This window comes from Poecilia mexicana, unplaced genomic scaffold, assembly GCF_051168715.1.
Source record: "Poecilia mexicana isolate PSO_F unplaced genomic scaffold, ASM5116871v1 scaffold_2, whole genome shotgun sequence".
NCBI classification, from domain to species: Eukaryota; Metazoa; Chordata; class Actinopteri; order Cyprinodontiformes; family Poeciliidae; genus Poecilia; species Poecilia mexicana.
In genome coordinates, this window is record NW_028263371.1 from 6,977,271 (window position 1) to 6,992,527 (window position 15,257).

Below are 15,257 nucleotides of genomic sequence, written 5' to 3' on the forward strand. Positions count from 1 at the left end.
TGATATAATAGAAGAAGATAAAATAATTTAAAGTGTAAGACTATTAAACAACAAGGATGGAATAGCTAATTGTTGCTTAAAACTACATTTATACCACATTCTTATGCCCATCAGTATACTTCCTCTATCTAAATGAGAGGACATCAACATTATGTCTCATAAGACATCAATTTAATTTTATACTGAGCAAATTAGATCTTCCTTTAGAAATTATGCAACTAAACTTTTTGTTGTTGTTGTTTGGGCTGCGTCTCAGTTAGCCCGGAGGTAAAGCTAATTGTATAATCACTTCTTGGAAGCTATTCTAAGTTTTAATCAAGTGAGATGTCTCTTCAAAGCAAAAGGCCAAAATAGGATTTTTCAGTCATATAGTGCTCACAAAATCTTTTTTTCATTTGTTAGTTTCCTGCTTCAAACATCGGCAGATTCCAGTTATTGATTATCTCCCACGTTTGAAATGCGTTTGGTTGTAAGATGTGAAACAAATTGAGCAGGAAGCATCTGAAATATTTTTATTGGCTCAGAAAGCTTCTGTGCACTTTACCACAAATTATTTCTAAAGTTAAACCATATTTCTTTCTGCATTTGTCTCAAATCCGCAAGGGAGAATGCACTTATGCAGAGACGTCTCTAACACGATGCATCGCTAAGCAGCTGAAATGGGAAGTTTTCTCGGAAATAGCAGCCTAGATCAAAGTGTTTTCTGCATAATCTCACTCTCTTCTGTTGCTGATAACAGCATTGAGCCACTTTGAAGATGTAAAAAAAAACAAAAAAAAAAACACATCACTTGTTGACATATACAGCACATTCCACACTTCCTAGCAGCCCTTAAAGAGATAAATGAATCTTTCATTACAGAAGCATAACCTCACACAATTTATATGTAAAATAAAGCCGTTAAACTGAAAACATTAGTCTGTAAAAAAAATTCCCCGATGACTCTCCCAGTGATTCCTATGAAATACAAGTACCTGAAATGTTTATATATATATATATATATATATATATATATATATATATATATATATATATATATATATATATATATATTTATTTATTTTGTTACGAGGGTATAACTACAACATTCTACTATTCAAAATGGGAAGTACAAGAGAACATGCAATTTAATTAAGACTGATATGTGTTAATGTTGTTAGCTGCAAGAAAGAAGCTACTTACCAAGGCTTGGAGCAAAAACTGAAATATTTTAAAATGACCAAATCTGAGGCAAGAGTTAAAGAAAGAGCTTGTTTAGTTACTGAGCATTGTGTGAAGGATGGTACAAATTGTCCAAAGCTAACATCACTGTCGTCAGTGCTAAATTATGCTTCATCAGTGAACTTCAGTGTTTTTTTTAATTATTCATTTTACACATATTTACAGAGTCACCAGTAGATGTGGAGTGCACTGTGTGGAAATAAAGTGGGAATTTTTTTTTTATTTTTTAATTTCATCAGAATTATGGTGACGTGATCTCCTGAGTAATCGTGTATTTCACTGGGAGTTGCAGCTTCCCAGTGGGACGCCGATTAGGCTCCATTAAAGCTCCCTGACTGTTAACCGCTGAGGGTTTAAGTCATTAATACTCACACAGAGCTGGCAGAGGCACACAGGGGCACATGAACAGCTATATTTGGAGAAGAAATCTGATGCCAAAATATTGACGATGCTTAATCTTAAATCAGAAATTTCAAAGGACCCACACACTTCAGGACCATTTTTTTTTCAGTCACATGTCTCTTGAAAAACACTCTGTTCTCTTTCACTTCCTCCCTTGGGTGTTTCAGTCAAAGCCAAGTGTTTCCTGTGGCTGTTGGTTTAGATGTCATTTGATCTGTATGCACAAAAGAACAACATGGAGAACCATAAGCAGTGGAGTTGGGAGACGCATATGATTTAAAGAAAAAAAACATGATTTAAAGCTAAAATATAAAATTTAATTTCATACAGTACTACAGAACATCAGAAAAGGAAGTATAAGGGTAGCAACATCTTCTTCTTTTGCGAAACTGTTGTTTATGATAAATGGCTGTTAAAAAAATCTGTTCCTCTTTTTTGTTTACAATTCTCCAAACTGTCTTCATAAGTCCACAAAAAGAAAAAAAATCACTAGAAGGGAAAATAAAAAGAAAATGGCTTCCTCAAGAAACGCTGAATGTAAGAAAAGTTAGTGAGGAAGCCAGTTTGAGACAGAAGGGATAAAGTATTTGGACTAAAGTTGGACGCCCCTTTGTAACCTCTGCAGACTATTAAATTCAGCGCTCAGTGGAAGCGGGAACACTCTGTATTTTTGTGTGCTTGGGTGCATCTCTGGTACCGCTCAGCTGACTCGGGCCGGTTTCAGGAAGGGTCCGGCTTCTTGGGAATGCAGCAAAGCACAAAGAGCTTTCAGACTGCGGGGAAGATGAATTGTGTGTGTATTAGGAGACTCATCAGTATTCAAATGCTTGAAGTGGTTCATAATCATAAGATAAAGTCAGGGATTCATTTCATATGTTGGCTCATTGTTGATGTGTTACTCCCCATTTCATTTTGCAACTTTGAATCCCTCCCCCGAAACATTTGGACAAACATTCTGCATTGTTGAATCTGGCAACTCCCTTTTATGAAATACCAATAATATTTCACTGAGCACATTTCTTTGCAACTTAAAAATGTTTGCAGCTTTCTCCTGTTCTCTCTTCTAGCGTTTCCAAGACGATTTTTAAATCTGAAAGTTTAACTCAATCACCTATGCAATTTTGTTTCCTCTCCTCCCCAGGATTCAAGCTGAAAGACTTCTTGAGAGACGACGAAACGCTTTCTCACTTTCTACACCACAACGCATCGTTCTCTCATCACACGTTGAAGCAAATTTTGGAGGCTGACGTCAATTTGGAGAAGGTAAAATATTAGGATTGTTGCAGATAAATCACAGCGGTTGTGCATAAATCTAATGACCTTGGCTTTGCAGTATCTGTTGAACTAAAGGTTTCAGCCAGAGCACAGCTAAGCCCTTAATACCCGGGGGGATGGAAGTACATTGGGTCGGGGTTGGATGGATGGATGTACAAGCTACTGAGCAGTAGTCCGTCTCCCATTTGTTTGTTTTTTTTTCCTGTATGTTTATCATTATTTTTGATATGATTTTTTCCCCTTACATCTAATTTTCTGTTGTTCCCTTAGCTGAAAAGATAAACTGTTTTTTCTTCAGCGTCCATTTCTTCTTGTTGCGTGTTAAAAGGAAATTCTTTAAACCTATCCTCTTCCATCCATATGAGCTATATCTGAATAAATCGAACCGCGTTCTCTGACCGATTCTCCGGCCCTTCCTTCGCCTCTGCTCTGTGGCTGCAGTCACATGATTGCTTCGTCTTTCATCCCTCCCCCCTCCTAGTTCCCCTCACGTGCAGAGACATAGGCTTTAAATCAAAAACACGTTACACCATCTGATTCTACACAAACCACCCCCTCTGCTCCTGCTGCCCCTTCCACCAGGCGCTCATTGATCACAGACGGGAACGTCTCATAGATCACGTAGCTCGCCATGAACATCGCTCCACCGTAGGAATGACAATTATGAGACTGTTCACATTGCTGTACCCGTTTCTGTTGACATATAATGTAATATAATATTTTATTCTGCAGCGAAAAGGTGAACACACACAGGCCGACGTTGCAGGAAAACGTGTTTTGAATTCTCTGTCTGTCAATTAGTATGATTCCCAATCCTCCCAACCGGATTTAAGCCCTGATGTTTTTTCCAGTGAACAGATTAACAGCTGTGTTATGTGTGTGTTTGTGCAATTGTGTGTGCGCGCATGTGTTATGTTGTCTAATAGATGGGATAGCACAGAGCGGTCAAGGACGTTTAGAGACAGGCGAAGGGAGCTTCTCTTGCTCACAAACACACACATCTTGACTCTGTCGCCAAAAAAAAAAAGAGCCTGTGTTCCCTGTAGGTTCCAGAAAAGGACATTTTGTTACTTCACCTTTCTGCGATTTCTCCCACTAGAACATAACACTTTTCTTTTCTCCAGAGCAGGGGGGAGATAAACAGTAACAAAACAAATGATGATGAAATTGGTTTCTTGGAAGTCTGAGTACATTGTTTGTCCCAGTATTTATATTACCAGTCCTTACTTCTTTGCTGTTTTCTGCTGGTTTTCTTCAGTCTGTTCAATCCACCGACTTTTTTTTCCTATTAGTGAAAGACAATCTCCAAGTAAGCTGCCTAGTGAAGCAAACATTTTGATGCAACATTGCTTTCTAACACATGTGACAAAATGTTATATTAAATGTTTAATATTTGTGTCTCTGAAATGTAAATTGAAATAGTAGCTGACTGTAGGCCTAGTTTAAAGCTATAAATAAGAATTTTCTGGAAAATCAACCTGACTCGCATTAGACAGATTGTCATGTTTTATGGTCAGATTTTCTTTCTGTTTTGCTATTTAGTTGTAAAACCTTAACTATTTAAAATAAAAAAAAACAACTACTCTCTTTTAAACAAGCTTCCAGGCCGAGGTGTCCCTGGTGACATCACATTAGTCAGCTGATCAGAGTTTGAGTGCCTCCATTTTTTATAATTTGTTTCATATTTGAAAATGTTTTAATCACAATTCTTAATAAAAATGTGTTTGTTTGCATTTTATAAATAGATGGAACATTGTCCAAGTCATTTTTGAGAAATTGTCTTGAATATCTGGGAAATTTCTCAACAATAAACCATACAGAGACCATTTGAAGATTATTTTGGCAGACTGGACTGGAATTTAAAACTTCAATCTGTATCTTAAAATCTCCAAAATGCATTGTAATTTGTGGAATCAAGCAGTTTTTTTGTTACTAGGTGAAAAAACACGAGTTTGTGTTGTTAGGCTTTATTTGTGTATTTTAAGAGGAATACATTGGTCTACTTTTGACCTTTTGAATTTAAATAGCTTTGTTTCTGTATTTCAGGTGCTCACGAAAGGTTTTGGATTCCATCTCAGAGATCTTTGCAACGCGACACCGCTGGAGGAGTTTGTCCACATTGCAGACCGTAACGTGTCCCACTTGACTCAAGAGATCATCTGCAAATCACCCAGTGACTGGCTGAACAAGGCTCAGAACCATTTCCTCTCCAATTTGGACTTTCTGAAACCAATTTGGGTGAGTGATGAATTTTTTGAGTTATTTTCAGTTTGAATTTTGACATCCTGATAAAACCATTTTTTCCCCCTGTTGATAATTATGAGTATTTATTCTAACAGCCAATAGTTTAATCATTTTGCTTGGTGCATTAATTTGTTTTTTGTACTTCAGAGTGTTATCATTATAAAGGATTGGTTCAAATATAAAAAAAATACTCCTGACATCTAGATGTTTGTCTTGTATAAGCAATGTTTTCTTTACAAGAATTTCCTCCCTTTCCTGTTTGGTGTTGACTCTCCTCTGTTCACAAACGGTCTCCCCCTTCCCATAAACTTTTGACCTGTATACAAATCATTATGAGGAAGGATGACAAAAGGTGAACAAAATAAGTTTGATGTTCAGAACTTAAAAGCAACAACAAAAAGTCAAGAATTTTGTCAAAAGTCATCATAAAACATAGTGATGTTCAATACGGTTTGTTCTATCAGGTTTCTTATTATTTCAGCATAGAGAAAAAAAACATGCCTTGTTGATGACATGCGAACAAGCACTGACTATATAGGATATGATTCCCAGAAAACAAACTTTGTCCTCAAAACTGAGCACAAACTTTGCAAAACCCTTTTGATGCAATCGTGGACAATCTTTTCAACATGGGCAAAAAATGTTGTATGAGGGCAAGAACTCTTGCAACACTCCCAAATTTTCTCCCATCTCTTCCCTGACTGTGAGAATCTGTAACAAGGAGGAGGAGAGAAATTATAGATTAGAAGTAAGACAAAGGCGAACAAGTCGGGGAGAGAAAGTTGAGAGTTCACTGGAGTATTGTTGGTTTTTCCCTAGAAGGCTGTTCTCTTTTCATTGACACCTGTGCTTTATCAAATGTCCGACATTCCAGCACCCTGCAGCCTAGAGTGATAGGTGAGAGCTCTCAATCACACATTCAAACACCGGCGTACCCAGACCGCACAGAAAAAAAAGAGGAGCTCAAATCCCCTTAAACATCTTTTTCCTTGCCTCCCTGTCTTTATGATTTTCATTATCACAACCTTCATTTTTTCTCACTTCTTACAATTTCGTGACACTTTATCTTGTCTAATCGAACAAACAAGGAAAAACTCCTCCTCTGGAGAATTTTGTAGTAAAAGAAAGAAAGAAGCCATTATTTAAGAAAGATGAACTGAAAACTGTTCATTGTCTTTGGCAGAAGGATGTGAGTTCAGACCCCAAAGCTGTCCAAGACGTCTCAGCTGCGACCAACAGCCTCCTGGAGAGCCTCGGCGCGCTTGGCGTTGAGGTAAATGAACCGCTGACATGTACAGAGAGCACCACCCACACAGTACCACATGCAAACACGACATCCAAATTATTTGTATCCAAAGTTCAGTTGTCATGTTTGTAACTGAAATCAATTCCTAACCACACAGATAAACTGTCAGAATTCAACCAAAGGTAATGGTGTAGCAATTTGTATGCACTGCATTTGGGTAGATTTGGTCAATATTTCTGAGTAGAAACAATGTAAAGGCCAAAAGACACGCAAGTTCATTTATCCAACCAACTGCCGTGCCCCACCCCAAACAATTTTTATGATCATTTTGATATTCTAGTTTGTAATTTACATAACTGAAATAGTGAAAAACTTGTTAAATATATTCCAACAAAGTCAAATGTTAACCTTTTGCCTCACAACCACAGCTAAGATGTCCCCTTCATATGCAATGGCTGCCTCAAATATTGGCTTTACAATTAGCCTTGTCTCTAAGCTAGCAGACCTCTAACACAGAAACTCTACCACATGACTTCCAGAAGATACTAACTATACCATATTGAGATATTTATTGTCAAAACAACCATCAAAACCTTATACCTCACCGCATAATAAAATAAATGAGACAACCAGAAGCAACATCTTACATTTTTCACACTGCTTGAGTAAAAATTAAACCCAAAATATGGTTAATATTAGTAACACCCTCTTACATCAAGAGTTAACCTGACAGAGAACAATCTACAACTGGAAATATGTTTTGTTCTTGAATAAAAGTAACCAGAGTACATGAGACTTGACCCAGTGAAACATTAAGTGTACCATCACTGATGCTGCACGTAGCAGAAAACCATGAAGAGCCACATGTCTGACCCCAGCTAGTGTAACTGAGTCTGCAGTGTTGGAGTGCAATGAGAAATCAGAGACGCAGCAATTGGTTGAGCATGCTCACCAAACGCAACACAACCCCCTTTTCTCTCAAGCTCAGGCTCTGCTGATCTGACAAAACATAAAGACCCAGCTGTCTGTGTGTGGGTGCATGTGTGTGTGTGTGTGTGTATGTTGAGGCTTCCTGTCTAAGCAGCTGACAGATCCCTAAAGAACCGCTCTTTTCTTCCTTTACCAGTGAAAATGTTGCAACTTTGAGTCAGAATTTCCTTTTTCCTCTTTGCACAATATTTAATTCCTCTTTTTGATTGGAACAGCGTAAAGGTGAAGCTTTTGACATCATTGTTAGAATAATTTGAAAATTTAAAGGTCTATGTTTTTCACAACTAAATAGCTGTTCTGTGGGCACAGTGCGGCATACTTGGTTAAAATGACAGAGCAGCTGTGATCAGCTGATATGCAAGCAATGGCATGTTGTTGCTAACAAAATGCAGGGGACCAATCTAATTTGTGGTGTGTGCTTTGGTCCAAGGTTTTTAAATTATTTGTAAAGCAAACTACAGCCTTACTGTAGTTGCAGAATGTTTTGTTGTTTTTTCAGAACTAGATCTTTCACACAGTTGGACATAAGCGAAAGAGAATGTTAAAAATATAAAATTATGGGATTATTTTCTTTTCATATTTTAAGAAAGCTGTCAGAATAAACAGAATATGAATAACAAAGATGTCATGCCACACATTCAGTTCAGTATTTTTTTAGATACACAGCATGATTAAAATCATAGGAAGCATCCTACATAATTCTGGCACATTTAGATTTGCAGTCATAATATCTAAATAATGTTCTTAGCTGATTTATATGTGACTTTTCACAATTCTACCAACAATGTTATTGAGAACAATTAAAACAATGTTTGATTAAAGACTTTTTGAGTCCTTTTTTAAGATCGTCATTCTTGAAATTTACGACTTGCAACTCTAAGTTATAATCAAAGAGATTATTGTAAATCTTTTTAACACCTTGATGAAGTCCTGGTGTATAAAAATAATACTCAACACAGCATAGATCAAATCCAGTATCAAACTGGTTGCTTTCTTGTGGTCATGTGTGTGTGTGTATTGAAAGGGCTAGGTGTGAGAACTTCATTCGAGTCATCAGGTGGACATTTTCCAGCCAGTCACCCCCTAATCAGCAGTAGAAAGGGAATCAGTGTTCAGTTTTTCTGCTGACCATTATTTTGCTTTCCTCTCTGCTCTTCTTATCAAAACAACCTCAGATAGCCTCATTTGCCATTCCTGGTGGAAAAAACAAAATTTCCCCTACACTGCATCCTTTGCAGTTTTATTCAATTTCCAGCAAAAACCAAGTCAAAAAAAGTCTTACATTCTCCAAAACACATCAAAAGTTAACTTAATATACTCTGATTTCTTGGAAAATGTGTTCAGTATCTGTTATGCTTGTTAAAATTTCATTGTGTGATCAGCCTTTGAGAAGCTCTTGTCTACATAGCTGTGTGCTGGAGTGGAAACTTGAACTTTAATAACCTCAGAGGCTGTGAGCTGAGGTTACTCTGGGACAATTCTGTTCTTCTGCCTATCTGCATCCCAGTTTTATTTTCCATGTGCGTGCAGTTCAGCACATCTACATTCTTGTATAGAGCAGATATTACTCATCGGGCCACCTCGCCAAGTTAGTGTGGGAGTTTGTCTTGAAGGGAATGACAAAATGATCTTCTTCCCAAGAAAAACGCTCATTCACACAGACCTACAAACACAGTTTTGGCGTCCAAAGTCACCTACATGCACATGGTGATATAGAGACGCATCACTCAGAAGGTTGCACTTTGTTTGTGTGAGAAAGATTGTGGCGAAGAGGATGTTGGTACTCTTAAGTGGAACGACAAATGTAAGCATCTGCCACAACACACAGAAAACCTCATGAGCAGCGAGTGTAAAATAGCATGCAGCATTTGTACACACACACACACACTCACGCCATGCACTATCTCAGATGAAACTGCAGGAAACAAGGTTACCCTGATGTAGCTGCAGACTCAGCTGCAAGGTAAACCGGGTTTAAACAGTAACAGAGAGACTGGCTCTCACTTTCTCAAGTTTTGAATATCTGTTTTAAGTGCCATGGGCAGAAATAGACCCATAAATATATGAATATGTAAACAGCACTGTTTTCTGTTATGCAACAACCAGGAAACACTGGATGTTTGCATATCATCTTGTCCATATGTGCCTGTGCGTGCATGTGTTTCTTTGTCTGCGAGTGCAGAGTTGCGAATAAATGTCAGGATAATAGCGCTCTACTTGTGGAGCCAGCAGAGGTTTGCCTGTTGGGAGAAATGACCGAGAGTAACCTCTCTTTGTTCTCAACCCTCCCTCTGGTTTCACCTCCTGCTTCTAACACAGCCACTTTATTTCTTTCTTTTACTCTTTCCTCTTTCTTTTTTCTCTTTCCTCTGTTTTTTCTTTCTCTCTTTCCTCTCTCACTCTATTTCTTTCTTTCTTTCTTATCGGGTATAGTTCTTACCCCTCAATCCTTCCACCCATACTTGCTAAATGGGTGAGATCTCCCTGTTATTCATCCTTCTTTCATTCCTTTCTTGTCACGAGTTGAATCCCTGATTGCATGTTTAGTTGAACCGCTAGGAAACATAGTTAAACCTGTGCTGACTTGTCACTTGACCTATGGTAACCTGGCTGTGCGGTGAACTCGGTGATGTCAGAACTCATATGACTGCTGAGTGCTGACGGTATAAAACCCCGCTTCCCATTTCTCACACTGAAGAAAACCAAAATGTGACAAAAACTCAAATTGCTCTCTGTTGGAGACAAACACAACTTCAGAGTTTATGCCAATTTCAGACAAAGACTGCAATTCAGACATAAGTTCTTTTCACGCATTATCAAGAAATCCCCGAACAAAGAGGAGAGCTGTGTGCTGTTTTGTTCCAAACATCAGGATTCTTTCCAGTTTTTAACGCACATATTTCTGCCTCTGCGTTGGCCTACAAGTATCAGTTTGTGAGTTGTTGATTTGCTGCAGAGCAACAACATTGTTGCTGTGGCATAAACACTCGGCATGATGGTTGTTTCTGATGAAAGACACTGTGCTGACTCGCATTACGTGTTATCTAAGCTCTTCCCTTAAAAGCAGCGCAGACCCTCTCTCACACACGCACGCTCGGAGGACTGGGAACAGCAGTTAAATTTATCTTAGTCGGGCAGACGGTCAAGTGTTAAGTGTCTCCACCCCTCAGAGCTGCGCTTCTCTACATGTATCGAATGTACACGCACTGTGCGCATGATGACTGTTTTAAACCGAGCTGTGGCAAACGAGAACCTGCCAGATGTGGATTTTTATGTCTCGCATCTTGACTGCCAACTCAGTACAGGAGAAACTGAGACTTTTGAGGTTTCCTGAAGGTGTGAAAAAAGGTGTGAAAAACTGGGGGAAACTGAAACCGTAAGCACAGAGAAAAAAATAAAACAATGAGATAATCTTTTTTTATGCCTAAAGGGACTAATTTTGGGCATAATTTTTGACTAAAATCATCTATTTTTAAAAACATCGGAAAAAACAACAACTCACAGATATTGAAAAAAGCAAACTTTGAGTGTTCTATCAGTTGTCCATATAGCTCTATGGGGTGCAAAGACTGACCAGAAAAATATCTGATCTCTGAATTTCCAACTGGTCGGTCACCAATAAGCTCCAATTGTGTTGAAAATGACCAACTTATAATCACAAGTAAAATACAGCACAAGTAAAAACATGACTAAACTATGCTTTCTAAGTGAATCCATCCGGTTTAATATTTGGAATTAGCTTTACTCTCTCCCTAAGCTTAATGTTTGCGTCTCTCTCTCGACAGCTTGCCAGCATGAAGAGCTGGAAAGACATGAGGAAGGAGATCCTGTACCTGACTGCAAACTCAACAGGTTCTCCGAAGCAGATGTACCAGGCCGTGTCACGTATCGTTTGCGGACATCCAGAGGGAGGCGGCCTGAAGATCAAATCCCTCAACTGGTACGAAGACAACAATTACAAGGCTCTGTTTGGACACCACGGCAACGACAGCGACAGTGAGCCCATGTCCACCTATGACAACTCTTCAAGTAAGCATCCTGGTATTTGTTTTAAATATAAAATAGTTGTTTTTGTTCAATACTCAAACTGCGGTTTGTGTTTCTCTTTTAGCTCCTTACTGTAACAACCTAATGAAGAACCTGGAGTCCAGCCCCATTTCCAGGATGATCTGGAGAGCCCTCAAACCTCTTCTGATGGGGAAGATCCTGTACACCCCAGACACTCCAGCAACACAGAGGATCATCCACGAGGTACAACAGATCCCTCACAGTAAAGCTCATTATCAGAATACCTCCAGTAAGAAAAAGTTGACCTAAAAGCTTTAATTTTGCAGGTCAACAAGACCTTCCAGGAGCTGGGGGTGCTGAGAGATCTGGGCGGCATGTGGGAAGAAATGAAACCTAAATTTTGGAGCTTCATGGAGAACAGCGACGAGATGGACTTGGTCAGGGTGAGTATGTACACTGACATCATTTTTGTAGACAAAACATGGCTGTGTTCCTAGTGTTCCTTCCTGTTCAGCCCCAAATAAAATTCAGGCAACTTGAGGGCATGTATGTAATTATTTATCCTGAGTGACCCACACAGAGAGTTTGTTTTCTTTTTGGGTCACTTTCAAGTTCTAGGGCAGCAAAGAAAGATGGATAATAATAAAAAAAATAATACAACCAATCCTAAAAACAGACATGTTCCAAGTACAAAATCAAACCCTACATTCTCTGAACACATTAATATCAGAGAGTCAACCACACAGAGCTATTGCTCCACTTCCTCAATTTAGATGAGCAGTTTTTAGTGGGCATAGAGCTCATAATGTGGTTGTTTTATTGATGGGAACTTTTACCCAATTTTCGCCGCCTTCTTTCCTTAACAAACTGCTTAAACACCACCTCCATCTAGTGGTGTATGCTTGTAAAATACCTTGTACATTTTTCTAGGAGTTAAAGATAAACTTCTATTATTTTTGTTTTTGTCCGTAATGTATTTATTGTAGAAGCCCCCACCCCTGGGGTACTTTATTTAACAAAGATGTTTTCTCAATAAAAAAAAAGATGAACTTGTGAAAAATACTTTTTTATTATATTTATCAGAAGAACATGTATCAGAACAATTAATTTGCAATTGGTAGAAAATAGAGCACAAAGCAGCTGCTCTCTGAAACCAGAAGGAATGCAGTAACCATTCAGAGGTTTTCCTTTTTTACACAGTTGCTAGACATAAATCATCTAAACTGTTCTGTTTTTCTTCCAGTCCCTGCTCCAAAGCAACACCGGCGCCGCTTTCCTGGACGCTCAGCTCAGTGAGACCGAGTGGAGTGTGTCCGATGTGGCGGACTTCCTCACAAAAGTCTCAGAGGACCGCAGGCCTTCAGGGTCAGCTTACACATGGAGAGACGCGTTCAATGAAACCGACCGTGCCATAAAGACTATTTCACAGTTCATGGAGGTTAGTGACTTACGGATTTTATTTTACTTTTCCATTGCAAGGCAACAAAACAGAAATCTAGACCATTAAACTACATTTTTACATAATCTTGTTTTTTTACCCCCAGGGTTTACATGGGAAATTATATTACTGTTAGTTTAAGATCCTATCAGTAAATCAGAGATTCATGACTCTTGAAGTAGTCTGAAAAACTTTATCTGTCTTTGGATAAAACCAATAAGAAAACCAACGACTGGGGAAAAGGGCGTTAAATGCCGATTATGTTTTTAGGTCATCTCCCTGTGAAATCGTCATTAATTTTTCCAACGATTTTGCTTGACCTCAAATACCAGCACAGCTGTTAATACAAACCTTGAAATTAAATGTTCTTCTGCTTCACATGCTTCATCAAACTCAAAGCCATGTGATCTGTATCACTTAAATAAAACAAGGTCAGCCATAAATCCTCCCACTGTTAGTCAGCGCTTATTCTCTGTACTTGTTTTGGTCTCAGGAAAGTTCCTTAAATATCCGCTTCCACCTTCATAATGATCTGATTTCTATTATTTCTTTTCATGTCATGTTTGATCACGTATATTTTAAGTTTTATTAGTCTTCCATTTCCTTCTAACATTGTAGATTAAAAACAAATATAATCAAATCCATTTCCAACTTTTACAACCTCTGACTAATGTTCCACTCCAAACAACCCAGTGACCTACTGACTTTCTTTAAGGAGATCCTATAATGCGGTCATTTGTTGCAGTAAAATCAATATTACAGCTCATGAAACTTCACCCTTTAGTGGTTTCTATGTTGTATTTCTCTGAATTTGCTCTTCTGAATGTTTAATGTTTATGAAAGTTGGAATGAAAAAATGTGGTAAAATTCAGCTCATGTTAGATAAACAAATGAAGGGTTGATCTGTGGGAGGGCTGAACAGATCAGGTAAAAAATTCTGTGGTTACTCTGTTTTAAACTCAGAATGAACTTTGTGAACTGTAAAAGGTTCATAAACTGTTTTATCATTAACAAGATAACAAGGATAACTCAATAAAATAGATTAAATGGTAATAACAGTCAATCACCTAACAGTTAATTGGACCTCTTATAGTTTTATTGGCACAACAATATAACAATAAAATCTCTGAATCACTGCAGCGACATTTTCTCATTATATCCTTTCCCTACTTGCCTGATTTCTTCGGCTCTTTTTCTAACTCCCTCCTCTTTTAGTGTGTGAACTTGGACAAACTGGAGTCGGTCCCCAACGAGGAACGCCTGGTCAACAAGTCCATGGGTCTTCTGGATAACCAGAAGTTCTGGGCGGGAATCGTGTTTCCCGACATCGCTCCCAATAGCACCGACCTGCCGCCCAACATCAACTACAAAATCCGCATGGACATCGATAACGTGGAGAGGACCAACAAGATCAAAGACGGGTGAGTGGCGACGGGAAATAGTTTTTTTTAATTTTTTTATCTTAGATTGTTTGTTTGTTTGACAGTTTTCACATTTGCTTTCTTCGTCACTTTGCAGATACTGGGATCCTGGTCCCAGAGCGGACCCCTTTGAGGACCTGCGCTACGTCTGGGGCGGATTTTCTTACCTGCAGGACGTCATTGAGCAAGGAATCATCCGAGCCATCACTGGTATTGAGGAGAAGACGGGCATTTACATCCAGCAGATGCCCTACCCTTGCTACGTTGATGATATGTAAGTGATTGTACTAAAAAAAACTTTTCATCTACAAAGATCTGGCAGGATTGTACCTTAAACATTTCACTCCCTTTTTTTTTTTTAAGATTCCTGCGAGTTATGAGCCGGTCGATGCCTCTGTTCATGACGTTAGCCTGGATGTACTCTGTGGCCATCATCATCAAAGGCGTGGTGTATGAGAAGGAGGCGCGGCTGAAGGAGACCATGAGGATCATGGGACTGAACAACGGCACCCTGTGGCTGAGCTGGTTCATCAGCAGTTTAATCCCCCTGCTGATCAGCTCCGGCTTACTGGTGATGTTGCTGAAGGTGTGTGTTGATGAAGACAAGCACATGCATCATTTCTATCATTTAAAATAGTGGAAAACGTGAGATTATTATTATTTTTTTACTCTTTTCTCAGATGGGAAACCTTTTGCCGTACAGCGACTCAGGCGTTGTGTTTCTTTTCCTGGGATCCTTCGGTGTTGTAACCATCATGCAGTGTTTTCTGATCAGCACTCTGTTTTCTCGTGCCAACCTGGCGGCGGCCTGCGGAGGAATAATATACTTCACCCTCTACCTGCCCTACGTTCTGTGTGTTGCTTGGCAGGATTATGTGGGATTTGGAGCAAAACTTGTAGTGGTGAGTGAGATAGATTTCATTACACCTGAATAAATGCAGTCCCATGCGTTCCAGTGATACCACTGGTAAGGACATGTAAAAAGTAAATTAATATTTTACAGAGCACATGG

General features: G+C 38.8%; 1 protein-coding gene across 2 annotated transcripts in view; it reads left to right on the plus strand.

The window, feature by feature from the left end:
* Positions 1–15,257, plus strand: part of LOC106904934 (phospholipid-transporting ATPase ABCA1-like) — a 33,752-nt gene that overhangs the window by 7,447 nt on the left and 11,048 nt on the right. For both annotated transcript variants that reach the window (XM_014969478.2, XM_014969475.2), the window contains exons 6-16: positions 2,765–2,886; positions 4,945–5,136; positions 6,326–6,415; positions 11,164–11,407; positions 11,490–11,629; positions 11,713–11,829; positions 12,630–12,824; positions 14,040–14,245; positions 14,343–14,519; positions 14,609–14,831; positions 14,926–15,147. In XM_014969478.2, the coding sequence (XP_014824964.2) occupies positions 2,765–2,886; positions 4,945–5,136; positions 6,326–6,415; positions 11,164–11,407; positions 11,490–11,629; positions 11,713–11,829; positions 12,630–12,824; positions 14,040–14,245; positions 14,343–14,519; positions 14,609–14,831; positions 14,926–15,147 (1,928 nt within the window). The remainder of the gene's footprint in view (positions 1–2,764; positions 2,887–4,944; positions 5,137–6,325; positions 6,416–11,163; positions 11,408–11,489; positions 11,630–11,712; positions 11,830–12,629; positions 12,825–14,039; positions 14,246–14,342; positions 14,520–14,608; positions 14,832–14,925; positions 15,148–15,257) is intronic.